This window comes from Phalacrocorax aristotelis, chromosome 3, assembly GCF_949628215.1.
Source record: "Phalacrocorax aristotelis chromosome 3, bGulAri2.1, whole genome shotgun sequence".
Taxonomy (NCBI): Eukaryota; Metazoa; Chordata; class Aves; order Suliformes; family Phalacrocoracidae; genus Phalacrocorax; species Phalacrocorax aristotelis.
The window spans coordinates 119,536,587-119,564,394 of NC_134278.1; the positions used below are offsets into that span (position 1 = coordinate 119,536,587).

Sequence of the window (27,808 nt, forward strand, 5' to 3'; positions counted from 1 at the left end):
AAGGAAGTGGGCTGCAGCAAACAATTAACTGTTGGCAGCTCTATGTGACGCTTGCGTCACCGCTTCCCCTCATTTTCCCTTCATCAGTAGGCTTTTCCGCAGCCTCTCAAAGCAGATCTTCAGCTCTGTTGCCTTTGCCTTGTGCTACAGTCACCCAATTTACTCCTCTTAAGCTGCCCTCTTGCTGCTGCAACAGCTCAAACACCTTTATCTCAAGACACCCGTGTGTCTTCTGTCTGCTTTGTGCCGCCGTAGTGACTTCACTCCCCTCCTTCATAGGTTTTCCCTTTGCAGTGCACCAGCCTTTCTCTCTCATCTGAAGGATTTTCCTGAGGGATGGAGCCTTTGGGATGAACCAGCCACCTTCACCCAGGCAGGATCGAAGCTAAATGACCGGCTAGGTAGTCATCAGACAGTGGAGCAATTAGTCGGAAGGGGAGAGTAGTGTTTCCACTACTCTCATCTTCCCCTCTGCTGGATCCTTCACCAGATTTGTGGACGTGTGTTAGGGCAAAGAGCACTTCTGCACAGGCTGGTGGCTAAAATGAATTTCTTGGCAAGTCGACCTAGCCCCTAGACTGTTCATTTTGCAAGCCTGATGTAGACTATTACAGTCAAATTGGATGATCTGATGTCAACTCCAGTTTGGAAATAACTTGAGAAAGGAAGACATTTTTTCATAACCTTTGCTGAATTGTGACTACCTCGTCCAAAGACTTGTTAGGCATTTTAGCAGGGTTTTCTTTTGAATGTTAGTAGGGCAAATTTCAGAATTAGACTCTAGAACCTAGTCTGGCTTTTGTTTGCCACCGTAAGTAGTAGTCGGTGTGTTGCATTGTCTGAAACCGGTTTTCAGAAAAAGATGGAAAGCTCACATATCTATCCTAATGTGTAGAGATGGCTTTGAATGGGAAGATTTTACCTAGAAGGGAAAGATATCTGTGGATGTGTTTAAAAAGAACAAGCAAGCAAACAAACCAAAACCAATTTTATGGGGGATCCCTTCACCTGAAAAAAGTATCAAGACACCAGCTGCAATAAGCTACTACTTAGTAGCGCGCGTCTGTGCAGATCTGTGTGTTGCCCTTCTGAAGGACTCCCACTACCTTAAAATAGAGTGCTTGAAGAGCTTAAAATTGAAACCTCTTAGAATTTAGATGTTTCACTTCTTTTCTCTCATTCTAGAACATATATATGTATGATGTATAAGTTACATAACTGTTTTGGGTGTGGGAGCTGTTTCAGATCTTCATAGTCTAGGAAGCTGCTTGACCTTGGCTTCACTGCTTCCGTGCAAACATTGCAGAGTTCTGTTTGTTCTGTCCCCTTCGTGCATTCCTGATGGCAAACTTACATGCACGACACACGTAATGGGTGTTAGCAGGGGATGGTACTGGGAAGAGTTAATTGGAACTCAGTAAACTGAGGCTGTAATGCAGAGGCATGCGAATAAAGATTAGAATTAGCCTGCAGGAAGCTGACATGTCAGAGGAAAAGTTTCCTGTGTTCCTCAGACCAACAAGTAGTCCAGGCTGTGGCTAGAATTAAGAGAAGGAGCGTGGAATCCCTTGTACGTGTACTAATTGACTGTGATGTCTGAATGAGTGCACGGTTAGAAGCAGACATTTCCTGTTGCTGGTTTGGATGTTGAAAGGGGGTAGGATTCTCCTTTTATTTTGTCTGTTGCATTTAGGAGGAGCAGCTAGAAGCGGTCTTGTCAGCCGCTGTCCAGACAGGTTCTTTAGAACTTCTGACCGGATGCATTAAGCATTGGACATCTGAAGGTAATACTTGTTACGTGTGTTTATGTTGCATGGTTTTTAGTTTGAAACTGTTGATTCATTTCTGGTTTGTTCTCTTTTTTTTTTTTTCCTTAAAGAGCAGCCAAGTTCTGCTGCTAATTTACGGTTTGTTCTTGAGTGGACATGGAACAAAGTGGTCTATACAAAAGACGAACTGGACCAAATATGTGAGTACTAGTGTAGTCATTCTGCAAAGGTAAAATCATTCTTTCTAGCTGAGCTTATTCAGTAGTCTGCTGGTATAGGATATTGGCCACGGTTCTTGAAGTGTACTTTGAAACTCTGAAATTGCTCTGTAGGCTCACAATTTAATGCTTCTTCTTGAAAAGGTGTTCCGCTGTTTGATGGCTCCTGCAACTTCATTGACCCACAGACGTTACAGTCTCTTCAGCACTGCCAGTTGCTTTTCAGCAACCTTAGCACAGTCTTAAACTGTTTTCTCACAGAAGCACAAGAGCTCACGGAGAAAGGTTTGTAACGGTATTTCTAAATCTCGGGTACGTTTTCCTAAGGCTCGGAATTATGCTTGGGCTGTAACTGTGGAAACATGAGCTTTAGTTGTTGTGTTTGATGATTGGAAGGCAGTCAAAGGTAGCTGGGAGAAGGGGCCTAAATCGGAGGAGCTGGGACTGCCACTCAATACGCCTGGAGAACAGGGAAACAGTGTGTTGTGGAGTTTGTGCACGTGGGTAGGGGAGGCTACATTCAGCAAGAAGCTGTGTAAGCAACTGGGTTGAAATTACAGGCGCTGAATGTTGTAATGCTGGAAATGTCTCTCTGTGATTCTTAGTTAGCAATTTATGATTGCAAGCCACCCTGGTATTGCACATGACTAAAAATATACAGGAAGCATGAATGAGTAACAGGTAAAGTAAGTTGCTTGCCAGTCTATAGCTTTTTGTATGACAAATTGCTCTTGGCATATGGAGGGAAAGAGACAATATCCGTTTGTGATGGTAAAAGTCTCTGCCATGTGAAGAAGAGGTGTCTTCTTCATGAGAGGCTTTAATAGTTCAGGCTTTCCTTTTTTTCTTTAACCTTTAGTGACTCTGCTTCTTTGTGGGGGTTGCTTTTTGTTTTGGTGGCGATTGTGGGTTCTTTCTGCAAATAAGGAAGTGATACCGAGTGAAAAATGCAAAGGGAAAGACGTCTACCATGATATTTTTCTCCATTCTCTGTAGTGTGATGAAGGGAGTTTTGTAAAAATGAAAGGAATTGCATAGCAAAAATCTTCTTATGCCTTTTTTCAGGTTTTGCAGACTTGACGAATAAGCAGGTGGTGACCAGCCTCATCTCTCTGTACGCACAAGTGGTCCTCTGGTTCTGTCGATCGAGTCTCCTGCCAGAGGGTTTAGGTAAGCCTAAACTGTACTACATTTGTCACAAGGGGACGACCCAGTAAGTGGTTCCTACGAACACGTGCTTAGCCATGTTTTTGTAAATGTTTGTCAGTAAGAAGTCGTGTTGCTTCGGTGACAGCGTATGCTGAAGTTCTGTTGCTGAAGTTGAGATTTGACTGGTATTTTTTCAACTCGATAGTGTAGAATAATGCAAGCGTGGAATCGTAGAATCATTCAGGTTGGAAAAGACCTCTAAGATCATCAAGTCCAAGCGTCAAGCAGTTTCTTTCCGGGAGGTTTCTTAGCAATAGCGATAAGCCTCCGATTCAAGGAGCTGCTTACGCCCAGAGCTTGAAATGCTTGGGATTTTAAAGAAATAACTAGTCCTGTGCCTTATGTGTCTTTCAGCAAAGGCAGAAAGAGGATTGGCTTCTTTCAAAGGCAGAGCCTTGCCTGTCCTTCTTGATGCTTAGCTTGTGTGATCTTCTGTCGTCTTAGTCAAAAATTTCAGCTTAAAAATGTGATACTACTTCTTTAACTTGCTTTTACTGTATTGCCTGTAGATGAGGATATGCATTTGTCTAGACCTTTCTACAATTACCCTCTGATTCAGAGCTACTACGCTGGTCATCGACAGAAACTTGAGCGTTTATCAAGGTAAGACTTAGAGGGAAATTCAAAGAGGCTTCCGCTACTCGTTCACAAGTGGAAGTGAAAGGCTTTTGTACATCTGTGTAATTTAAGCAGACGGTCAGAGTTACGTGTAGCTGGCACACCAAGCGCTCTGCTGGCTCTTGGATAAAAGTCACTTCCTAAAGTGAACCCTGTTTCCTGGACGAGCTTCCTAGCATCTAGGGGATATGCCTTGTATTAGGTGAGACTAGATTTTCCTTTGGCACTTGTGCTGAAAACTGACCGAGGACCTAAAGAAGCTTAGGCTGTGGCACTGCGAACAAGGCGCTGCAAGATGAGTTAAGGTGGAAGCTGCACTGTGTTAGGTATTGACTTTGAAGTTCACCTTACTTAGCTTACTTCTCAGGTAACTTACATACGGGCTCGTGCGTTCCTTAGAAGCACACGGCGTCTGGTGTGCTGCTTCTGCTTTTTGTCATTGGGAAGTTACAGGGTAGCGTGGCAGTCAGCAGGAGAGTGTGATGGGGTTTTGAAGAATGTAATGTTTGAAAGGGCAGCCCTCTGTAATTGGAACGGTGCGTGTACGGACCCATCTGGTTTGTTTGTTTTTGACTGGAGGCAATCTGTTACACTGAGAGGGTGGAATTAGTGTTTTACTCTGTCCAAATCCTTGCTACCTTTTGTTGCAGAGGAAAATGGGATTCTGACTGCTTGATGATCGATGGAATGGTTTCCCAGTTAGGAGACCAAGTTGAGAAGTTGTGGCAGAGAGATGGAGGAGGAACTGGGAAATATCCACCTGCTAGTTTACATGTGAGTGTTACGTTCACTGAAAAGAACCACCGCCACCCCACCTCCCCCCAGGCCACCCCTCCCCAAAAGCCAATGATTTATCAAAGAGAGGAGTTTCTAAAAAACTTCTAACTCTTCATTTCAGGCACTGCTGGATCTCTATTTGCTCGAAAGCGTTGAAGAAAGCTACAAGCATGCAATTGTATCCTTTTCGAGTTATTTCTGTTACACCCTCGTGATATGCACATCGGTGCTCTGAAATGGTTGCCACCTACGTGTTTAATACGTTTTCTAAACGATGCTTCAAACACAATGCCAGTGAAAACATTTAGTTTAGAATCAAGTTGCATTGTTTCCTTTCTTTGTACTGTGGATCTTTTAGGATTATTTTTGTTTTAATGTTTTGTTGCAAGGTCTTTTCTGATATGAGGAAACAGGTTTCCTAAAGAATGTTAAGGATGGAAATCTCCCTTAGCTCTTCTCAAACTTTAAACGCAGTTTCTGATTTTTCAAGGCACCCATGCCTGTAGCAAATGGCTGCTTCCTCGAACGATGCACTAAAGCGTGGCGTTTCAGAGCAAAAGGATTTCTAACAGTGGTTTACCGGGACCTGTTTTTTGCCAAAATCATCCATTTTCCAGCCCAGCTAACAGGGCTTGCTTTTGTTCTGTGAAGAGTGCAGGCACGCAGGATAACCAACAGAGAGGGAGAGACAAGTCATTGGGCAGAACCTTAATTTTTAAGCCGCTGAAATGTACAGAATGGCTTTTGTTGTTCGTTGCCTGACCCGAGAGGGAAGACTAGAGAGCAAGGGGTTTAAAAACTGCTGTGCCCTGGAGCTGTCTTATTAGAACAGTCCCTAAAAACGGGTGTCAGAAAGAGGAAATGGCACTACCACGGAGTGATCCACATACTGCTTTAAATCCAGTTTTGATCATTCCGAGCAAAGTTGTGTTGTAAGGACGCCCTAATTTCCATTGGTTTATATACGCTGGAAACAAGGGAAAAAACCAAGTGTAGAATTTGTTTGCTTTAATAATTAAGCGTTGGGCATTCCCATGCTCAAAGAGGGAGCCTGAGTTCTGAACGGAAGCATTTAAATATCTAAAGGTGACCTTTTTGAATGCCTTGCAGAAATCAGAGAGTCTTCCTTTCTGGTTATTTATTCAGAGTGCAATTTTCTTGTTAGGACCTGACTCTCTTCAGGTAATGCTGGCATAAACGGGCAAGACTAATTCATGAGTATTTTCTGCTTCCCACGGCTTCTATAGTCTCATTTCCTTGTCTTTCTAAAGGTAATGTGATAAATTGTTGGTCTGGCAAATTTATTAGCCTTAATTAGATGCTTGGTATCAGACAATTTACTTGCTGCTGGATATCATGCATTCCCTTCCGAATAAAAGGGAAACTTCAATTGACTCCTTCCCAACTGCCTTTGCTATCCCCTGGGGTCTTGTGAAGCTTATTCAAGGCTTTTGGCTTCTGGATCACAACGATTATGAAGTACGTACGTTACCGGTTGGGTAGGCATCCATTGCAGTGCAAAGCTGTGATTTATACAGTGATTTTCAAAAACGGGTGCCTAGCTAACAACAGGTGATAAAACGTTAGAAGCGCTTTCTGTGATACTGCTGTGGCATCTTCAGCAAAAAACGACGATTTGAAATTTAGTTGTAATTACTTTGACAGGAAATTGATTAAGACAATGAAGAAATCAGCTTTACTGATGCTCGATATGTGACTTGTCGAAGCTGCCCGTTTAGGTTGTTTTCACCTGAGCAGTTGAGCGCTTTCTCAAAAAGAGTGGTTTGGGTACTTGAAGGATTAAAACTACGATCCTAGCTTTGCGGTCTGAGACAGAAGACTGCCAAAGTGACTTTTCAACCTAAATCATGTCCTTTCTGATGCTGAGGGTTGTTCTTTGCCTGTCACGACGTTAATCAAACATGTTTGCCTGGGAGAATAACTTGCGTTTATAAGGAGTGATGGTTGCATACAGAGATTTGGTTAACCTAGAAGAGGGTGCATTACTCCCTTTAAAGGACTGACTTTGTTCTGTACGGTTAACTGAATTTTCTTCTGCAAATGCTTAAGAATTTATATCTACCTGTCCTGTAGCAAGGATTTCGTTGTTTAGCCATCATCCAGGTTTGTTTAACAGACCTCCACCCTGACTTAAGAAACTTTTGAATACTGTTGTTGGGTGCATGTGTGTATGTATGTATCTTAATAAACCTGATCTCTAACTTCTACAGAATTCCCTGGCCCTGCTCTTTCATCCAGCTACAATCAAAACTGTGTCGTGGCAACATGTGAGAATTATTCAGTCCCTCATGTGCCGAGGAGAGCAGAGGCAAGCCCTCAGATACATGCAGATGATGAAGCCATCAATCTCAAGCAATAGTGAAGTGCAGCTTTTCCTCACTGTGCTGTTGTCCAATAGGTAAAGAAATAGCTCTCCCACCCTTTTGCATTCCGATATTGTGAAAGGTGGAGAACAAGTGATAGAAATCACGATCCCTTAAATTTCCTTTAAACTTGCAATAGAATAATTGTGGGGCATCTTTCTGGTTATACTACTCATGTTCCTTTACGTCTCAATAAAAAAAACAATTACAGGTGCATGGTGGAGGCTTGGGGTCTGTTGCAGCAGCACGCCACTAAGGTGAACGTAGAGGAGCTATTAAAGCACATGTATGAAGTCTGTCAGGAGATGGGACTCATGGAAGAATTACTGAAGCTGCCTTTCACAGACACTGAACAAGTAAGTGTGGACCAGAAGCAAATCTTCATCGTCTCTTTGGAAAGAGAAGAGGCAGAATCGTAATACATTTTTTGAAATGTGCTGTTTCTCACAGAAGTGTTTGGAGAAGTTTTTGCAGACCAATGCTGGTGTTCAGAATCAAGAAATTCTTTTAGTCCACCATCTGCAGCGTGCCAACTATATCGCAGCACTACAGTTGAACCAGTCAATGAAGGCTAATCTTATGGTAAGGGCAAAAGTGCTGTCAAGCGTGCGAGTTCCTGTTAGGTGTTACTAACCGGTTTTGGTAGTACTCAGTAAAAATCCTGCTTTGTTTTTCACACCGTTCTTTGAAATGCTAGGAATGGGTTTCTACACCTTACGTTACAGCTGAATGTAAAAGTTGACCAAGATCTTTCACTACTCCAGAGGTACCCTGTGATGTTGTAAATCAAATGGTACAGACCCTTGCTGACTCCACTAAAAGAGTTTGTTTGCATCTGAGGAATAAATATATATATATATCTCTATATATAATCTCTCCTGTCAGCCAATCTTACCAGTCAGTTATTCGGAGACGTATGCCATGTATGGTTTAGATTACTGAAAGTTGTTTGTGTCGCTCCTTGCCGCGGAATGACGAGTACGTTGTACGTCATCTCCTGTGTCTTGCACGCAACTAGATTTCTCTAGCTGAGAGCCGCCTGGATGCCAATCCATGGGTAAAATTGGTGTTGTGGGTTGTTTGGGGTGTTTCTTGTTTATTTCCCCAAGTCATAGCGTGAGCTCTGCAATTCCACAACGTTCATTTTACCACTTTTAGGACAGAAATTCGTATCCAACTTCTGTATCTCAAAATAGCCAGATCAAATTTTGTGTTAGGTGAACTTCCGTTGTGGATCCGTGACATATTTGCGCTTTTCCGGAAGCATAGTTTTCCAGCGAAGCAAAGCCATGGGGTGGTTTTGGAAGTTTTAGTTCGTGCACTTGAAAACTTTGATCCAGCCGGAAGGTGCGTGTAGGTAGCTTTCTCTTCGTCGTTCCAATACCGGCTTCCTTTTGTCCAACGTAATGGGCCGCTGCCCTCTGTATTCAGTTGTCTCGGTCAGCGGCGTTTCAGGAAAAACAAGGGAAAGCCTGCTATGTTGTCAGCCATTTAACAATTGCAGGTGCTATCAAGTGTATCAGAATACGGCTGTGCTGGGTGCCAGAACTGTTTTACTTAAAGTCGTAGGTCCTGTTATTATTCTAGTCTTCCTTCCGCTCTGCTAAAAATACTGGGTGAAACTGGTGTGTGCTGATGGGTTGAGCTTGCTGCTGTTCTGTGCAGTGGATGTGTCTTACTACATCTGTAGAGGAAATGTATTCGCTAATTAGCAATAGCAGCGAGAGTTCTGTGCGATGAATCCCTTGTAATCAGTGAACTTTTTGCTTTGGGTTTTTCATTCATCAGAATGATCATGATCCTCGCTTGAGAGAGAGAGCGCTTGCCAGAAATTCCATATTAGGCCAATATGGGAAGATCCTTCCTAGAATTCAGAGGAAGCTGGCTGTAGAGAGAGCCAAGCCTTACCATTTGCCTTCATCGGTCTTAAGAGCAGGTAATTTTTAGGGGAGGGGAAATAGAATGGACAACTAACCATTGCTTGGATTACACAGGCTGCTAATTTTGTCCCCTCTTGCTTTACAGTCGCAAGACCAAAGCCATTATCGACAGTAACGAAACAAGCTCGTGCAGGAAATGTGCAGACAAGAGCAACTTTCATCAGTAACATGTTGTCCAAAATTGGCGACGTGTGGGTAGGAAGTGAGCAGAAACCCAGTTGCTCACAGTACGATAGGTAAGCAGCCTTTGAACGAGGTTTAGTCTTGAGCTACGTGCTTGGAGAGAAAGAGAGAGAGAAAAATCCGTTAGAATTCTGTTAGTGTTTTGGAGGGGAGGTGCACCTGACTGAAGCGGTGGAAGTGCAAAAAAGCCAAACAAAACGCACCATTCAGGCATCAATGCGTCTTAGCGTAACATTTGGAGAGAGGGTTTTTCTGCCATGACAGTCTTTGTGTTGCAAATACATCTCTTTACATCACGGTAAATGTGTTTACACAATGTAAGACAGCTGCAGCTAAAACTATGATTACCATCAAGCCGCTGGTGGACAGATCTTGATAGGCTTGGGCGTGTGACCAAATCGTAATCTTTTCCCACTTCCTGCCCAGTTTCTGCTTCGTTTCTGCCTCTTTTACTTAAAACCAGGCAGAATTAGCAGGAGCAGGAAAGAGGCTGTTAGTTGTCAGATGGTTTTCCGACAGGTGGTGTGGTCAAATAAAGGTGAGTTCTTGTGAATTCTGGTATATTTGGTCTCCAGGGGAATGAAGGTCAGTTACATTTTCCTTTTACTTCTAGTCCTAGAGTTACAGAACCACCAGCCATAACACATCCTCTCCCTGAGGCAGAGTTGCGCGATGCGTTTGTTGGGACACCAGTCACAAAAATCTCGCAAAAATGTTCCAGGTATAGTAGATGTACAGAACGAATATTTCAGCAAGGTGTTGCTCCTCACGTATACATAAGCGTATGTGTCTGTGTGTGTGTATTTTCTGTGCTTGCTGCAAAGTGTTCGGTTTGCATTTAGGCTTGTCTCTGTTAAAGAAAAGGTCAACTTAGGGATACGGCTCAGTGGAGACTCTCAAGTGGTGCCAGCATTGGAATGTAGATGCATTTTCTTCTGACATGAGCACTACATCACTTGTGCAACTTAAACTTGGATGACTCTTGCCTCAGAAGCAGTGATTTAGGAAGTGAAGTACAAAATGTAAAGAAACAATTAAAAAGAAAGAAGATGCCTGTAACTCCTTCACGGGCCTGGTACATCTCGCCAACAGCGAGGGTTCCCCTGTGTTTCCTGTTCACTGAATGTTTTTGTTTTGTATCATCCCAGCTTTCTTGAAGTCAGCATGATTTTTTTGTTTTCTTTATTCATATCCTAAATTGTGTATCTTAACAGATTGCTGGATTTGGTGGTTCGTCCTGTTCCTTCCTGTTCTGCAGCACAGGGCGGTATCTGGCAGTCACCATGCACAGCTCCGGCTTCATTCATGGCATCCAGCCCATTGAATTCAAATACGCACGGTTCCATCTCACAAAAGAACTGTTCAGCGGCATCAGAGCTGAATTTACTAAGGACTCCTCTTGTGGTCAAGGTCTGTATTTAAAAAACCCGGTAACAACCAACCAAACCAAAAGCCTGTGAAGTTTGCTTAAACGAAACCGCCAAAGTATTTAACACAAACGCTGTTGGGTTCAAGTGGTGGAGTATTTTCAGTAAGCATGTGGTTATTGTGTATACGGTCCTTTTGGAAGCAGCACGTTGGGAACTGTCTTGAAGAGGGAAATCTGAGTTCTAACGTAATTGCAGTATGCACGTTGTCCCGTAGCTTTGTGAAATACGCTTGTTTTTACTGCGTGTAAGAAAGCGAGTTAAAATTGGACTTTCCAATATACTTGGATACCTGAAGGTGCAATCTGTAGCTGATCCATCTCGTTACTCAAGCAAGCGCTGGGTAGCTCTGTGTAGTTTGACTTGGATACCTACCAGGAAGAATGCCCATGCTTCAGTTTCTTAATGCCGTGAGGTGAATGACAAGGGAGTGATGTCAGTCTCTGTCCAATTCAGTGATGGCTTTTTGCAGTGATTTTAGTTATTAATGGTTTGTGTGAAACTGTGTTTCCATTCACTGCATCAAACTCTGCACCCGGCAAGGAAATAACACCCGACCTATCTTTGTGGTGCTGATCTTTGTGCCTTTGCCTACCTGTGAGCGACATAGCCGTGATCTCTCTGAACTGTAACCTTTTACTTCTCATTAAATATTGTCCATGTCATTCAGGTAGTTTCCTTATGCTCCTTTTAAACCCTTTCAATTGTGGAAAAATCTTTGTTGAGCTGAGGTAAGAAGACCATGAATGCTTCTAGATGAAGGTGTGTAGGTATTTTTACGGCAGCGCCACTTAATCTAGTCTAGTGCGCGGCTTGAATGATTAGTGATAAAACAAGCTGTCGCTATTGGTTTGCTGCAGGCCATTTTGCATGGCAGTGTTTCCAGTGACCCTATCCGGGGTAACCTTTGAGGTTGTATGCCTTGTAGAAGAACAGTGTAGAAATTGCAAAAGGTGCTGGGATGGGAGATAAGGTTGCAGACGACAAGATGCCGTATCCTTGTTTTCTCAGGAAATTAGTTTGAAAAATGACATTTTGTGTTGGCATTTTTAAAAAAAAGCCACCCAAAAAACCCAAAACAAAAAAACCAACCTAAACCAAAGCCAGAAGAAACCTAAAAACCATGGGTTTTCATCATGAAGATTTTCGTACCTTTGGAAAAAGAGCAGCGCGGAGGCTAAACTTTGTCCTCCCTGCTGCTACAAACTCAGTTTGTAATTTAAACTAATACTTTTAACAAGTGAATTCTTCTTTTTGAGGATTTAGCTGGCTTCACATTAAATATCTTTGTTTCTTTTGATAGAGAGCTAAACTTTTGGCCACATCTGCTTCTGGGTTTGCTGGGTTTACTCCTCAGTCCATTCTCAGATCCAGCCTTCGCACCACACCCCTAGCAACTCCCTCTGCATCTCCAGGGCGATCAGTTACTCCTCCGCTACGAGCAAAGGAACCAAGAATATCTTTCAGGGAAGAGAACCTGACTGCAAAATGGACTGTTGGGGTAAGCTGGGCTTAGTTACTGATTTTGGGAGTGAAAGGCTTTATAGGCTGTGATTTGATTTAGATTTTTTTCACATTTGCCAAAACTCCTTCTGTCCTGTTGAGACTTGGAACTGCAGATCAGGACGGCAGACCTGAATTTGGTCCAGAAAAGGTTCTGTTAGACCTTCTGTAGCATCACGTGCCTGCAGGAACATCCTCATCATAAACGCCGGTGCCCTTGGCGGTTTTCACTCAGGTGTTGTTAGGAGCTGGGATTGTTCCAGATTGCTAGGTCATCTTCCCACTGCACCTTTCAGGTGGTGCTATGGCAGGAAGGTAAGGAATATAGACTGAGCCACTTGTCTGGGTTTGCTAAGCTTTGTGAATGAAACACCTCTGAAAGCAACAGAAGCCCTGAGCTGCATTTATTTCAGGCTCTCTTCTCGCAAGGCCGTGTTTGCTTAAATTGTGGCAAGAATAGACTCCTGCTGAAGAGAACTGTACTGGTGTCTGTTCTCCATCCCTAAAGTTCTCCGTTTTCTTTCTTGCCTTGCACCAGGGCTCGCACTCGTAGAGCTGTCAAATGAAGTTGGTCCATCTGAAAGTTGCCCCCTTCTACTCCTCCTCTTGCTCTGTCAGTTGGATTCCCTGATTCAGCTCCTCATGCAGTTGCCCAAGTGACGTACCAAAATCAGGGGCAGAACAGGGGCACGTGCTACTCTCTACGTGTATGAGCTTGCCGTACACGTTCTAGCAAATTCTCAGACTCTGTTTTTATTACACATTTATTGCCTGTTACAAAGAGCGACTCAACCGTAACAAGCGGCGCTCTCTCCTCTTTGAAGGTGTTACGAATCGCGCGGTGTGGCCGGAGTAATGTACTTGTTCCGTGCTACAGGCATAGTGAACACTACAGTGTTTTGGTAGTGTAGTGCACACAAGTTGAAGAGGCAAGCATAAAAGAAGAGAAGCCTTGAGTTATCGTTTTAGGTATGCAAAGCTCCCTCTTGTTGAAAACACAGTAGTGAACCCTGTAAGTGAACAGCCTTGAGGTGACAGGATAAGCAAGCCCTTACAAGACCCACTTCATCTTAATTCTCCAAGGTCGTGGAACCTCAACAAGCGGTCAAAAGCGTGATTAATTTTTGCACTTGTCTTTAAAAGCGAAGAGGGTGCTAGAATGAGAATTAATTCTGTAGCGCCTTGCTTGAGCTGATACTTGTAACATTGACAGACATCGGTATATGTTTGCTTTTTCTTTTTTCCTTGCTTCCACAGAAAGCAAATGCATGTTACTGATCATGATATTTTTTCTTCTTAAAAAGGAAAAGGCAACAGAAGATGACAAAGCACTATCTGGAGCTTCATGCGAGCATCATCATGGAGTGACGGAGGATGCTTGGTCTGAAAGTAGAGCTCAAGCAACTCTGTTTACTCTGAGCAATCCTGAGGATGATGGTGCTGAAATGGAAGAGTCTTCAGAAAGCATACCTGGAGATGGTTTGGAGATGATGGACGCCAGCAAAGAAAATAGTAACGTCTCTGCCAGGTCAGACCAAACAACCTTGGAGTATCACGATGCAAAGTCACCTGGCGATTTTGAAGACGATGTCATCTTCATAGCTGCTAAACCAGCTAACTCTTCCACTGAAGAAACTGCCGATTTTCAAGAGCTGGGGAAGGAAGAAGACAGTGAAATGGTTGAAGAGAAACCTTTCCAGATGGAGCAACCAGATTCACCAGACCTGAGAGAAGAAGCTGGTGTGTTTCGTCCTATGATACCCTGAGTTTCTGAATTTTTCAAGTGTCGTCAAAAGCTTAAATTACTGATGAGGGCAACAGTTAATGATGAGCGTTCACAAGTGTCCCGGGCATGTCCTTGTCCTAGGCTTTTAAAATTGCCACGGTGTGTTTGAGTCCTTTTTTAGGTATCATGGACATTATGAACATATCCTGCTTTTGGCTGGCGTTTCTGGTGTGTAACTGCAGCTGAGAGGCAGCAGTGATTAGTGGGAATTTTTGGGAGGGAGACGAGCTGAAACCTTAGGCTTCTGGTTATGTTTTAGGCGTACTGCTGTAGGCCGCATGTTCTCTTCTGGAAGTGGGTCTGCTTGTGTATCTGCTTCTCATGACACCTATGCTTGCTCATCTCCTACCTCAAATGCAGCCTTTTGCAAACCCATTTCAGTTGGTCTTTGGGAATTCAGCTCAATTCAGCTCACTCAAGCCAGTCCGGCTGCTGAGGGTGTGCTCATATGAGCAGGTCTACTGGCAGATTAGAAGAGGCAGTTTGTAGCATTGAGTGTAAACTGCAGTATGAGTGCATCATATGCAGCCTGATTTAGGCCTAAGTCTGAGGTGATTCTGGAGGATCCTGGAGAGAATGATTGTGGCTGCTGGAGTTCCGCAGCTCCTTTTCTTTTTAAGTAACAGAAGTGCCCAGATACAGACTCCATGTACAATGGTAAAGGGATTCTCCAGTTCTGAGCGTTTCCAGTAAGACGGGTCAGAACATCTGCCTGCCCTATTTCAGACGTCCAGTATTTGGACAAGAAATCAAAGGTGCTTTTCGTGAAAAATAATCATAAGGGACTAATCATTAAAGAATAACTTTTTGAAGAAACTTTGTCATTGGTGGCACAGAGAGCTGTGTACAATTTCAGTACTCTGGAAGGATTAGAGGGCCGTCTGTATAGCTCTTGTTTGGCCTCAGCTCGCAGTATTATCCCAGCCCCGCACACTGTGTGCAAAGGTAGTCGCTGGCTCTGGAGGAAGGTAGGCACTAGAAACAAAGAAGAAAAGGAGGATGTTTCTAAACTCGAACCTGTTGAGATAAAAACAGGTTAGCAAGTAGTTGGGTTTCAACAGCACCGGTCAGTCACTAGAGAAAAGAACAAGACAAGACCTTAGATGCATTCTTGTACAAAAGGGGAAATGGAGTCAAGAAAGGAAGGAAGTGTTGCTGGAATGAGATGAATGTCCAAAGAGAAATAAGAAAACCTACTTCCCAGTTGTAGGAAGGAGGGGTGTTTTCTGAAGTACTGGGAGAGTAACATATCAAGTTTAGTTTGTGGACGGAGTATCAGTGGTCACTGTCTTCTTGACTGAAATGACACATCACACTTCTTGTTTTGTTGGGAAGAAGACTTCAGACCTCCTGTGCGTTTGAAGCCTTGGTAGCGTTCTTTAGTTAGGTGACTGTCCTAGATGAAATGCGTAAAGGCTCGCTTCAAAGTCATGTGAGCATTTTAAAAGAAATGAAGCCGAGTGCAACAGGGAAGTGTTCCCTCTGTCTGTTTTTGTAGGCTTTGTGGAAGACTCAAATGCTGACTGCCTTCCCCTTCCTGAGGATGGTCACTCGGCATTCGAAGCTGCTGAGGCTGCTACTTTTGGGACTGCAAGTGAAAGGTAAGCTTATAGCACAGGTACATCTCTGGGCTCACGCGACATGCAAGTGCTGGCTTTCCTGTGTTTGAAAACTCTGATTTTGACCTGGTCTTGGTTCTTTCCTGTGTTCTTCCATAGAACAGCTTTTCTGTTCATTTCTGTCTGCGAACAGAACTAATTTGGCTTGACTATAAGTCGGATGGACCCGCTGCCAGTTTGAGCCTGTTTTTTCCTCAAATCATTGCAGACCCCAGAGCATGGTGATAAAGCATGGTGATAAAGATTTCTTCATTGAACAGGCTATATAAACCTTTTTACAGTTTGAGGGTTATTCCTCAGGACAGATACTGTGAACATAGGCCCTGCTTTTGTCTGAAAATGGTGTAGCTAAACATCACACCTGAGATTCCCCTAACGTTAGCGGGTTCATCTGGGGGTTTGGATACTTCCTGGCAGCATTTTGTCCACTTACTTTCTATATGTGCTGTGTGTGCTCGACTAGCATCTATTTGTTTCTGGGAAGGGAAGCAGTTTTCTCACCAGATACTTTAGAAGCTGCAAATGCTGAGTGCTAAAGAGAGAACATAACCCTTAATTTCCAGGGGCAGCTGATACAAACTGGTACAAACTTCTGTTTGGTTTGTCCTAAACCTCCAATATAGCAGTTGCACTCTTCCTACAGAAGCCAAATGACACATCATTCTTTAATACGACTCTGTTGTTAGGTTATTATCTAGCGTTAGACAGCTGGGAAGAATGGCAAGTACTGAATTCATTGCATAAAAATGACTGTAGCTAGGTTGGTAAAGGAATTCCTGACTTTTCTTCGTTGTTTCTGTTTTGGAACTTGAAGACTTTACAGTGAGAAAGTGATCTGTGAAGCTCTTCAATGATGACGAATTTCTCTCTTTCTATCCATGAAGTGAAACAAACGGCCAGGAGTGGAAAATGTCCTCTGCACCAGAAGAAGCAGCCACACCAGCTGTAACAAATCCGCAGCGTTCTGAGTCCCCGGAGGCAGACAGCCAACGTATGTACAGTATGTTGGAGATGTTACGTGAGCTGAGGCAGCCGAGTAATTAAAGTCCTGAAGTACAATGTGTAGTTTGCCGTACCGCTACAGGTCTCTCAGATGGAAGTAGTACTAGCGTGTTTCTGCTAACTGTAATTAAACTCAAAGAAAGTCCCTGTAGAGCAATGCATAGTGAATGTTCCTCCTCTTGATAAAGCTATTGAGAAAACTGGTAGATTTTCCAATATTAGAAGGAGACATCAGTGTTTGTTTTAATGTTGTGCACCACTAGTAATTTGTGAGCTATGGGATCTGCTGCTTGAGTTACTACCTTAAAAGAGGATGCATGCTTGGTGTTCAGGCTGTGAAGAATAACTAGCTATCAGTGTGCCCTTCCAGCCGCCCTTTGCTCTGCTGTTGTTTCTCTCCATGGACTTGCCAGCTGATTTTCCCCTTCCTGTTGTAAATTTATTGTGGGGCTGCCTCCACTACCAGATAGGTAGTTCTGGCTTCTAGTTTTGGAGAAAGCCCAATAGGCGTGGCAGGATGGAGAGCTGTATTGTTGGCCCCTGCTCCCTCTCTTACTACCTGTGTCCTCTTTATAGCAGTTAGGTTAAAACGATATAAATCTCTTCCAGGTGTGATAAGCATCCTTGAGAGTGAGGATGTGGTCAGTACTCCTTCAGGAAATCACCTGGAGGGGAAGTGTGTGGATTTACCTAAAGAACATAACCTAGAAGCAGCTGAAGCTGAAGAAAATGTTGCTTTTCCACAGGAAGAAAGAACTGTTTCCAACAATCTTCCTAAAACTGACGACTTTAATGTAAGTAAACTATTTTCCCATTTTCTACAAAATAGGAGACACGTTGCAGATTGAGGACGGTCCTGCCGTACCGACAGTCAGAAGGCACACAGAAATGTCTCAAGTGTTTCTGCTTCTGATACACCTGGTCCTTACTGATTTACATGTGAACATGTGTTTTTGGCTCGCCTGCCTTCACTGAGTTTAGGACAAAGTACCACTGCTTTCTTGTTTGCAGATTTGTAAGCACAAAAGGAGAGTTTATGCAGACTAGTATCTCTTGAATTTAGTTTTGAAGCACGGCCCGTTGCTACGATGGGATGCGTTAGCGACTTCTGGCAAGGCAGGAGGCAAGCAAATAAGCAGATTGCATGGAGGCTCCTGTTGAGTGGCTTCTTCCTTCTGCCGTCGTTGGCTAGCACTACAACTTAGAGGGTTGGGCAAAGGTCTTTACACAGGGAATAAATTGTCTTGGCCACCCGGGTCACTTGAAATAAGTAACAGATACTACTTTTGTTCTCAACAAAAAAGCCTGAGACTGTCACGTGGATCCAGCAGGGAAGAAGAATTGCTCAGTACAGGGAACTACAAAACCTGGGATGGAGGTATTTAGAATGCACGTGTTGTCTCCTGCAATCCAAGCGATTGCTTAAGGCGCAGCGTTGAGTTGTCGGATGTGACGCCTGGCCAGTGCGACCAAGTGTTGCGGTCACAACTGTCATGGCTGAAACTTTAAGCTTTGGGGGCATAACTGTGTTTTGCCCTGTTAGATGCTCTTAGATGCCGAGTCAGGCACCCTGTGTGGGTTTGTAGTCAGCACTGCAGTGAGACGATTACAGCCAGGTGTGTATACAGCTTGCATTGTGAAATGCTCAGTGTGTTCGCGGGTGGTGGCCAGTCGTTAGCCATGACCAGAAACCTCACAGACGGAGCATGTGATTGCATACACGGAATGCTCTGTTCTCTGTCCCTTACGCGCATAAGCTTTTATCTGTAGAAGGGAGTATGCTGTATGTTTCTAAGTTTACATTCAGCGGTGATCTGAAAGGAGGAGCAACATTTCACCATGGAGCTCAGTTTCAGGCTAGTCTGTTTGGTAATTAATAGTGCATTAACAGACATTTTTTAACTTTAGGTTATTGAAGATGGTGCGGTTAAGGCACAAAGCTCCGAGGAAGCACCTGAAACGTCACCCTTTAGTGAACTACATCCGTCAGGCAATCTTCGATACAGCTACGATACTATAGAGCGACGTTTTGCGTGTGATTTGCCTGACAGTAGAGAGAGCGAATGTGATGCAGCTGAGGGAGATGGAGAGCTTTTCATATCTCAGAGTAACTTTACTTTAGTCTTGGAAGGAGAAGAAGGTGAAGCGGAGATAGGAGACCCTTCCTTAGTAGATGCCTCTAAACCGGCTGGCACGACAGCAGAGGAAAAACCTGTGGACGATTTAGGAAATACTGAAAAGGAAGAACACGCTACAAACTCAGTGTCCACTGTAACTAGTGACCAGGAGTCTCAAAACATTGCCGAGTCACTCCCGTATGTGCCTGAACCCATTAAGGTAGCTATTGCTGAGAACTTACTGGATGTAATCAAAGACACAAGAAGTAAAGAGTTTACATCTGAGGTTGTAGAACAATCAATTCATGAAACCATAGGTAAAAAGGTAACTCGATTCCAGAAGGCAAAAGCCCCCTTAACAACTGTGCCAGAAGGAGTGGAAGAGGAACCCGGCATACATCAAGCAGAGTATGTCACCACTCCTCGAACGCGCGCAAGGGGTCAACTGAGTAGAAGTCTAAGTATTCCATTGGCGGGCGATCAGCAGCTACGGAAGACAGACAAACCAGTTTTGTTTGGACTGTCTCCTCGGAGAAGTACCAGGCGAACAAAGGAAGCACCTGAGACTTCTAGTCTTCAGAGAGAAGGAAATGCTCAAGAGGGGCAACTGCCTGTGACCCCTGCTACTCCCAGGAGAGGGAGGAAGCCTAAAGTGGCTAATTTAGTAAAAGTAGAAAGTAGCCAATCCGATGGGCAAAGATTGTCCGTCAGCGCGCAGTCCGTAGCCGTTCCTCCAAGAAGAGGATTAAGGAGAGCAAAGGAAGCTGCATCTGAACTCTTGGAAGAGGCTACTGAGGGAACTTCTCCTGCTGAAGGTAGCGTTACTGGTTCTGCTACTTCCAGAAGGACTAGAGGAGGAAAAAGCTCAGCAGGAGATGAAGAAACTGGCCAGGCTGACACTCATCATAGGATAAAAACAGCAGTCAGCCCCAGCAGAAGTGCAAGAAAACTGAAAAGTGTTAATTTACAGCTTACTGAGAATACTGTCAAGGATCAGGAGGTGCAGCCTCATGACCAACTCCTTTTACCCGTGCCAACTACAAGAGGCAGAAGAAGAAAGATAAGTTTGTCAGAAGTTTCTGAAACTTCTGACCTTGATCTGTCTAAATCATTGCTTCCTCAAACAGAATTCAAACTTGCTCTCACTCCTAGAAGAAGTGCTAGGAGGGGGACACAAAGTCTCTTGGCAAACACAGAATCTACCTCTGCTCAGGAAGACGTACACGCGGGTGGGAAAGGGGAAGTCCTTGATACTCCTAAGAGAAGAACAAGAAGAGTTCCACAGGCTAAACCAGGAAAAATGGATACTCATGAGCAAACGCCTGCACAGCCCAACGAGGGATCGGCCACACCCAGGAGTACAGCGAGGACGGGGCGTCGGGGCAGGAAGAGACAATTGATACTGGAGCAGAGCACAGGGGAGGAGGCCTTTCCCCCAGGACCTGATGGCACGCCTCTGCTGCTTGAAGACATAAACCCATCAGGACACAATGAAAGATCAAGAACTTGGACAGACCGTGTTACAAGAACCACATCCCGCAAAACTGCCACGCACCAGAAGCCCTCTCTTGAGGAACAGGAGTCCTTCGTTTTCTCTCCTCCTCTGACAAAGCTGACGCAGAAATTTAAAGGTAGGTGCCTTGTGGGCGTGCACAAAATAGGGCATATGGCTTTCTTGTAAACTACACAAAACAGACTGCAAGGATGGCTTTAAGTATTGTGAAGAATGTAAGCATGCAAAATTTAAAAATGTGGAAAGAGGAAATTCATCTTTTCTCTGAACTCTACGTGACTGGCTGACTAGTTGTGGTGGAAACAGAGGAGGAGGCTGGTCTAAGTAGAGTGAAATGAAATTTAATCTGAATTCTTTGCATGAGATTAATTTCTGTCAGTTTCAAAAACTGGAGGGTATCTGTTAATACCTGATAGCCATCCCTTTCCCCCACTACAGGAGAAGTAAAGGAGACCTGCTTCCAAATTCTGTTCAGTTTTTAACTTGAAAGGAGCTGCATCGCACAACAAACGCTACAGCTCTTTAATTATGTGATTGTTCTTTTGTGAGCATATACTTAGTGAAGTTTCTGCACATAGCTTTACTTTTATTAGACTGTGATTGTTTTTGAGTTGTGTAAGGACAGTTGATGCCTCTTGAGCATAATATCTTTGATTATGTAAGTGCAGGTGAAATCACTGCACTGGCTCATTTTTCTTGCACGACCTCCTGTAGAAGAAGGGATTCCAAGAGGCAGTTATTAGGGGAAAAGTATCTCCACATGGAGTGTTTTTATAAACCTGACTGGACCTTTTCTTTCAGGAAGATATTGTGCTCTTGATTATCAGCTATAATTTAATGTCACTGTCCTTTCTGTGTAACGTATGTGCATGTTAACGATACATTGTCATTTTAGCTGGAAAAGCTGACCATCCTGTGCAGTTGAAGGATTTAGACCCGGACTTGTCTTCTGAATTTGTCTTTTCACCCCCTCTTTTGAGGTCAAGGAGAAAAAATGTGTCTGCCACTTCCCAAAGTGTGAAAGAAGCTGTAAGTAAAAGCTCTAGTTGTCTCATGTCCTTGATTTTTTGCTCTGTGCTGCTTCTTCAAGTCATACTTTGCAATGCCTTGCCGTTTTCTTTGAAAGCGTATCTAAAAAGCTTTAGATCTTAAGAGCTTTAAATTCATCAAGTCAACAATTTGTTCTTTCCTTCCTGAAAACTAGCTGCAAAAATCAGTTCTGAATCTAAGTCAAGAATGACTAAGCATTGCTTTGCCTTTTACAGAAGGCACAGTGGCTTGCTTTAAACTTACTTGGTGTGTTATCTGCTAATTTCCGAATCTGAACTTTTAGGATGGTGCAATAATTTGAGACGGAAGGTTTGTTTTTGCGGAGAGAACTTGTAATGCTTTTGGAAGTAACTTTGTCAGGACTTCCTGAAAGAAACGTTCATTTGTATTCTGTAGAAGTGTAAGAACTTGTGCATGAGCAACGTTTTTGTTTCCTTAACCCAGGAGCTTCCAACTAAAGAGGAAGAGGATACCAAATCCATAGAGCCTGTGGGAAAGCAAAAACTGAAGAGAGGTAGAACTGCAAAATCAAAAATGAAGAAAGCCAGCAAGTATGAAATTCTATTTGACCGCTTCCTCGCGTTCCTTTATTGCGGTGCTGATTCAGCTGTTAGCCACCTGACTTCCTCTTCCTCACTCGGCTGTGCAATTCCGCTCTGACTTTACAAGCCTTTCCAGCTCGCTGGCCTAAGGCACCTTTTCCCCCGCTTAATGGTTTAGTTTTCTAACGGAAGCAGAAGAGGGAGGGGGTGGAAAAGGGCAAGTGGATACTACTTTTTGCAACAACGGCGTGCTCTTATATTGTCTTATTCTGTCACGTGAAACCGCGCTCTTGTGGTCTTTAGTTCCCCATACAAGGTAGGAGGGGGTCAGAAAATGAGTAAAGAGAACCTTTTGTTTCCAGACATGTTTTCTGGTTCCTTCTGGGAAACTCTTTGAGGCATTTGCCTCTCAAAAGCTGAGGTGGCGGGGCTCTAAAAGCTCATATGAATGTGACTGAGAATGCTTGGGAAGGTCTGGTGAGGAATGAATGCGAAAGGAAGCTTACTTAGGTACCTTTTCTGCCTTGGTCCTGTTTGCAAAGAAACCGACAGATGATTCTTTGGCGTTGACTTTGTAGTTCCACGGGTTTATTCCCCCCTCTACTAAATACCGCCAGTCATAAAAAAATGAATTTGATACTTCTGTTTCTTTTCAGAACCCCACGACTGGAAGGTTCTTGGTCACCTCCACCAGTGGAAATAAAAGTCATCTCTCCTTTAGGAAGTCCAGTGGATGGAACAAAAAGCAAACAGAAAGAAACCGCAGAGGCGGCGGAGAGGACTGTACGAAAGACCAAAAAAAGACTGTCAAATTTCCCAAAGCCAGCTGTGCGCCGGAAGATGCTGTAACAGTTTTTTAGGTTTCTAACGTACACCACTCTTTGTAAAGTCATCAGAATTGTGTCCATTAGTAAAAAGAAAAACTCATCTAATTTGGAAGAGATAATTTATATAAATTATTGTAAAATTTCATAAACAAATGGTCTTCAATAGGTAACTCCATACGGAGTGGAATTCCTTCAGCCAAATGCAGTTTTCTATTTTATATTAAGACTTCATACATTTATATGATCTGTAAATACAGCTTATTTTAGGAATGTTGAATAAAAATGTATACTTCACAATACGCTCACTGTCTGATAGCTTTTTGAGGGAATAGTGGCTTGAATGGCCTGTATCGCTCAGAAATGTTACTGTTGGTTTGCAAGAGTTGCTGACCCTGAAAAGTGAGGCCAAAAGCTTCTCAAGCTTTTTAAAAGTTTGCTTAGAACTCCTGTAACAAGTAAACACTTGAAACATACTAGTTGGAATTCTATAAATGGTGTTTGACCGTCTGGCTCAAATAATCGGCCTCACACTACAAACTGGTAACTCCTTCCATTCACGGTTACGTTGTACTGTATCGAAGTCAGAATGTAAACAGTTGTATTTTAAGTTGTGCAATATTTTTTTTGTATCTGTTTGTCTTAAACTTTGGCAAAGCTGCTCTTTAGTTCGTAAAACTACGTCACACCTCAGATGTTTCACTGCTTTTTACCATTTGTTGTCAGCAAAAAATTAACTGGGCAGAGGGCGTGATGGTTACAATAGCATATCAAATTTAAAGGGATACTGCCCACATGCTTTGACATTTGAGCCACAATTATTTTCATAAGGTTAATAGGAATGCTACTGTAATGGAAATAGTTATTTTCTGTCAACGTATCTTGCAATATTTGAAGGCTGCATGTCACAGCGCTGAAAACCTGAGGTAAAGCTAACACAACAGTCTGGAAAAGGTACAAAATGTACAGAATTCTTAGTCACAAACCATATTTTTGGATAATTGTTTCATGAATAATCTTGGATTCTGGAGTAAATGTCCCTATAAAGCTTCCATTTGTAAAAATAAATTTTAAAAACCCTATTCTTTTAAAAGCAGACACGGAAGTACTATTTTGATGTGCAGTCTTTTAGACAATGGATTATTTTTATGTATGTTAATTTATATATGGATGCAACTTTGCAGACTACAGAATGGTGGAACCTGACATTAAACTTTTCAATTAGTAAAAACTACTAGAGTTACTCTAAGAAATAATTTATTGCTTAACTAATATCCTGTACTTAATGGATGAATGTATAAACTACGGATTAAGCTTGTAGAAGAAGTTTCTTCTGGGGCCATGGTTTTTCTGTCTCAGAACAGGTCATTCTAGAGAAGCAGTTGCATGCACTTGGATAGTTTTCTCCTTGGGAGTGCTGATGGCTGAATGAAAGCTTAAAAAGCGCCAAATGTTGACAGTGTCAAAGTGGCCCTTTGAGTGAGACCTTTCAGTCAGGTTAGGAATTATTACTCTCAATATTTTGCACTTGAACTACAATACAAATTGGGTCAAAGAGGAAAGGGGCGGGGGGGGGGAATTTCTAGCAATATTGGTTTTCTTAATTGGCATTGAACAAAAAAATGCAGTGAAGAGCTTAGAAAATGGGGCAAAAGATCAAAGTTTCAAAACCGGAAAAGAAAATGGATGTCAAATCTGAATAGAGGTGTTGTGTAGTGCACAAGAGTATTTACGAAATGCTCCAATTCCTGATCAAGTAGAATTGACCTGTGAAATGCCAGTGAAGATTGCTTAATAGGATTTTAACGTGTTTCTGTCATTTATACTGACAGTATATTTTTTGTATTAAAATAAATTAGAAGAGATGAAAACATGATACTAGCTAACCTTACTGATAATCCGTAGTAATTTTTAGCCCCTTTATTTTATAACCAGCTTAGCTGAAGTATCCTCATTGGGCAGTGCTTTGGAGGAAAAAAAGGAAGCAATAGTAATTACACGAAAATTGGCTTGAGATTTAATAACTTAAAGGTTTGTGATAGTCTAGCAATTTTTTACACTAAATGCATTTTAATCCAGTTATAGGTTAAAATGTTTTCCTCCATTTTTTTCTTCAGCTACTTAGATTCAGTGCGTGTTTCTCGGGTGCTGACCAGTTTCCCCAAGGAGCAGTTTAAAAAGAATAGAGGAGTGTAAGCATAATGCATAACAAGGAATGGGATTTCAGAAAGTTAAGGGACAGAGAAGGAGAGAGAAGCCAAAAGAGGCACCGGGAATGTTTATTTAGAGCCTGAGAAAAGGAAAAGAAGCTAGCGAACTGCGTCATGATGGCAGCTCAAAGGTGGGTTTATGATGAAGTGGAGAAAAGAGGTTTCACTTGAGGTTTCTGTGTAGGCTTGCTGCAAGTATGTAAAGGATAGAGTGGACAAGATCATGTCATCAAGGGTAAGAGAGATCCAGCGCATGAGCAGCGCTTCTTAACGGTGAGGATGAATTGGGAAGGAGACGACGGCCTTTTAGAAGATTACAATGGCTTGGGGGCGAGTGGCTGAGCAGGCTAGGAGTCTTAACAGAGACCTGCAGGTGTTTGCACCTGCATCTGAGGGGAAGATAATATTCCTGGTGCCAAAGGAGGGCGTGAGGGGCCTGTGTAAGGAAAAGGGGTGATGCATCATGGTCGTGGCTGCATGCAGAAAGCTCTAGGGGTGTAGAGCAGAAATGCTCTTGTGAGCACCGTGAGAACTTCCCAGGAGCTACTCAGTCCCGTTCATCACCAAGCACAGCAATTCTGAAGCTTTTCTATAGGACATTGAATCGTTGGAGGGTTGGTTGGTTGTTTTTCTCCCCTTAAAGAAGAGCTGGGGTTTCTCAAGAGTGTTTTGATGCATTTGCTTTGACCTAATGGCAGATGGCTAAAAGCGGGAGCTAAATTGTGCAAAGGTACACCTTTGGGGCTGTAACCCCTGAGAAAATCCCATTGGAAGGCTGACTCTCTTGGGGTAGTAGACTCTCCCCTTTCAGAAAGAATAAAAATAGGTGTCATGGCAGATTTTATTTCCAGGAAACCCGTCGTAGGAGATACTGATGAAGGAAGAATGAATATCAATAAGATTAAGGGCTGTTGTTAGGAGGGAATTTGTCAAGAAAGGCAGTGTTTCAGTAGAAGTGGCTCCCTGAGTCAGAGAGTTAAAAATATTTGTAAGGCTCTCTTTCTTCAGATGTTTAGAAGCTATGGTTGATGAAAGTATTCATTCCAGGTTATAACATGAAGGAGAATTAAAGCAAATCCATTTTACTTTTGATAGCCACTTGATGCTTCAGGCGTTAAATAATTCACATTGACTTCGTTTATTTGCCTTAATATGTGTACGTGCCCAGTGCGCAAATAAGGCCGCAGATAACAAAGCGGTTGCACCCTCCATCAGCGCTTCCTCTCATGGAAGATTATGCTCAGGGTTGTCAGCGCAATAAATTTATTTGCTGCAATTTCATCACTTCCCATGTAACCAGCCATAAATAGCCTAGTTGTTGATTTCTGGTGGGTAGAAGCAAGCTATAGGCTGAAGGCAATCCATAGTTTCTCGTGAGTTGTTAGGCAATGCTTGTAACCTCTTGGTCTAAGCCAGTCTGAAAATACTGGGAAAGGACAGAATTTCAAGTAATAGGATAGCGTTTGTTCCTTACTTGTCGGTACTTTTGTCTTCTGTGCAAAGCTCCCAGGTTTCGATCCCAGGAATGCTTTTTTCACCAAGGTTGCCAAGATGATGAGTCTCTTTGATATGCTTGGAGATACATGCACTGTGGTTCCTCTTGAATTAGAGCCGTTCCTAAAATAAAAAGCATTTTCCAAAGCACTGTGCTCTGTGGATGGCCGATACGGGAGGTAGAGGGAAAAAGGCAAGGGACGGTTGCCGATGTGTCCGTTGGTTCAGGTCGCTTACTCCGCGGCTGACGCAGGGGCGCCATTTGTGACCAGGTTCTGTTTGCCTTTGAGGTCAGCCGCTGTGCGCCCCTGTGATAATCACAGCGGTGGAAACTCCTTCCTTCCCATCCTGCCTGCAATAGCAAGGTGGGAATGCAAAAACCCTGTCTGAAGCCGAGTTACTCCTATTGTGGACAGTTCCTGTTGCTTGTCCAGAGGCGAAAGTCATGTCGTGGCTCTCTAGTTTTACTTTTCCTTCGTAACCATAGCCGTACTGTTACGGAAGAGATTTCTTTTTGAAGTTAGTGGCTTTATTATTGCGAAGCTCGGCGTTTGATGCCAGCGCCTGCCGAGTCGTGAAGGGGTGTTGGAACGCTGCCAACGCAGAGCTTCCTCCTTCCTGGCCGCAGAGCCCGGCCCGGCGCACCCCAGCCCTGGGGGTGTCTGCGACCCAGAACGGCAGCTGTGCCTGCCGCTTTCCCCTGTGCAGGTCTGGCCAGGAGCGAGGCTGAGCGTGCACCACGCGCGTGCAGGAGAGCAGCGTGGCTGGCTGCACAGGCTGCGGGAGACGGGGCCGTGCCTCCAACACCCCGCATCGAGCGCTAGTGCAACTCTCCGAAAGCCTCCTCTCGCGCTTGTTGCGGTTTAAGCTGAGGAGTAACACCAGAGGTGCGCTGTCACTCTGGAGGTTCCCACGCGCACCCACGTTGCAGAGCCCCAGAAGGTCAGCACAGCCTCAAGCTCAGCTATCGCCTGCGCCCGGACCCTGGGCCCCCCGCCTCACCTCCGGCTGACACAGCAAGTCTTTCCAGAGAGGGGCTTTCCTCCTACTCGCTGGCTGGCCCTCCCTGAGGCGTGCTAGCAATTGACACGCGCACATAGATGGCTAGGGGAAAATACAGCCACCCTGCTCCCTCCCCTTGGTGGCACCCTGGACACCTGGAGCCTATGACTGTGGTCCCCAGTCCAGCTGCCGGCACTGAGACCCTCGCCGCCCCGCTCGCTGACACCGCAGACACGCGGGCCCCTGTCATGTGTGACCTGACTTCGGTTGCTGATGCTTAGAGTTGTGACGAAACAGTACAGCTCTGATGAATAACTGCGTGAATGAAGCTTATGTAATAGTTTGGGATGAAGGGAAGTTCGATCCATGCAACCTGCCTTGTTTTTACAAGGCGATGACACTCCGTTATGTGTGTGAGGTGTCTTCAAATGCTTTTTACCTCCCGCTTACTTCTTGTCGTCACAGATGATATTCAGTATACTGGAAATTTCTACCAAACAGGTAATGAGCTCGCTTTGTTTCAGTATTAACAACTCTTAGTTTCTTCTATGTAAGTTTATTCCTTTTTTTGCTTATTTAAATATGAAAATCACCCTTTGTGCTCTCTGAACATGACCCTTC

At 43.7% G+C, this 27,808-nt stretch overlaps 1 protein-coding gene across 1 annotated transcript in view; it reads left to right on the forward strand.

Moving 5' to 3' along the window:
- The window catches only part of LOC142055410 (protein ELYS-like), a 45,735-nt gene extending 22,020 nt beyond the window's left edge, over nucleotides 1-23,715 (forward strand). Inside the window, exons 13-36 of the mRNA XM_075089345.1 lie at nucleotides 1,694-1,784; nucleotides 1,880-1,969; nucleotides 2,132-2,272; nucleotides 3,053-3,157; nucleotides 3,706-3,799; nucleotides 4,465-4,588; nucleotides 4,713-4,769; nucleotides 5,924-6,070; nucleotides 6,823-7,010; nucleotides 7,187-7,331; nucleotides 7,426-7,557; nucleotides 8,764-8,911; nucleotides 9,001-9,151; nucleotides 9,712-9,819; nucleotides 10,313-10,508; nucleotides 11,829-12,026; nucleotides 13,333-13,768; nucleotides 15,313-15,415; nucleotides 16,318-16,424; nucleotides 17,045-17,229; nucleotides 18,344-20,183; nucleotides 20,961-21,094; nucleotides 21,560-21,666; nucleotides 22,314-23,715. Of these exons, the coding sequence (XP_074945446.1) occupies nucleotides 1,694-1,784; nucleotides 1,880-1,969; nucleotides 2,132-2,272; nucleotides 3,053-3,157; nucleotides 3,706-3,799; nucleotides 4,465-4,588; nucleotides 4,713-4,769; nucleotides 5,924-6,070; nucleotides 6,823-7,010; nucleotides 7,187-7,331; nucleotides 7,426-7,557; nucleotides 8,764-8,911; nucleotides 9,001-9,151; nucleotides 9,712-9,819; nucleotides 10,313-10,508; nucleotides 11,829-12,026; nucleotides 13,333-13,768; nucleotides 15,313-15,415; nucleotides 16,318-16,424; nucleotides 17,045-17,229; nucleotides 18,344-20,183; nucleotides 20,961-21,094; nucleotides 21,560-21,666; nucleotides 22,314-22,506 (5,220 nt within the window). The 3' untranslated portion in view covers nucleotides 22,507-23,715. The remainder of the gene's footprint in view (nucleotides 1-1,693; nucleotides 1,785-1,879; nucleotides 1,970-2,131; nucleotides 2,273-3,052; nucleotides 3,158-3,705; nucleotides 3,800-4,464; nucleotides 4,589-4,712; nucleotides 4,770-5,923; nucleotides 6,071-6,822; nucleotides 7,011-7,186; nucleotides 7,332-7,425; nucleotides 7,558-8,763; nucleotides 8,912-9,000; nucleotides 9,152-9,711; nucleotides 9,820-10,312; nucleotides 10,509-11,828; nucleotides 12,027-13,332; nucleotides 13,769-15,312; nucleotides 15,416-16,317; nucleotides 16,425-17,044; nucleotides 17,230-18,343; nucleotides 20,184-20,960; nucleotides 21,095-21,559; nucleotides 21,667-22,313) is intronic.
- The last annotated feature ends 4,093 nt before the right edge of the window (nucleotides 23,716-27,808 follow it).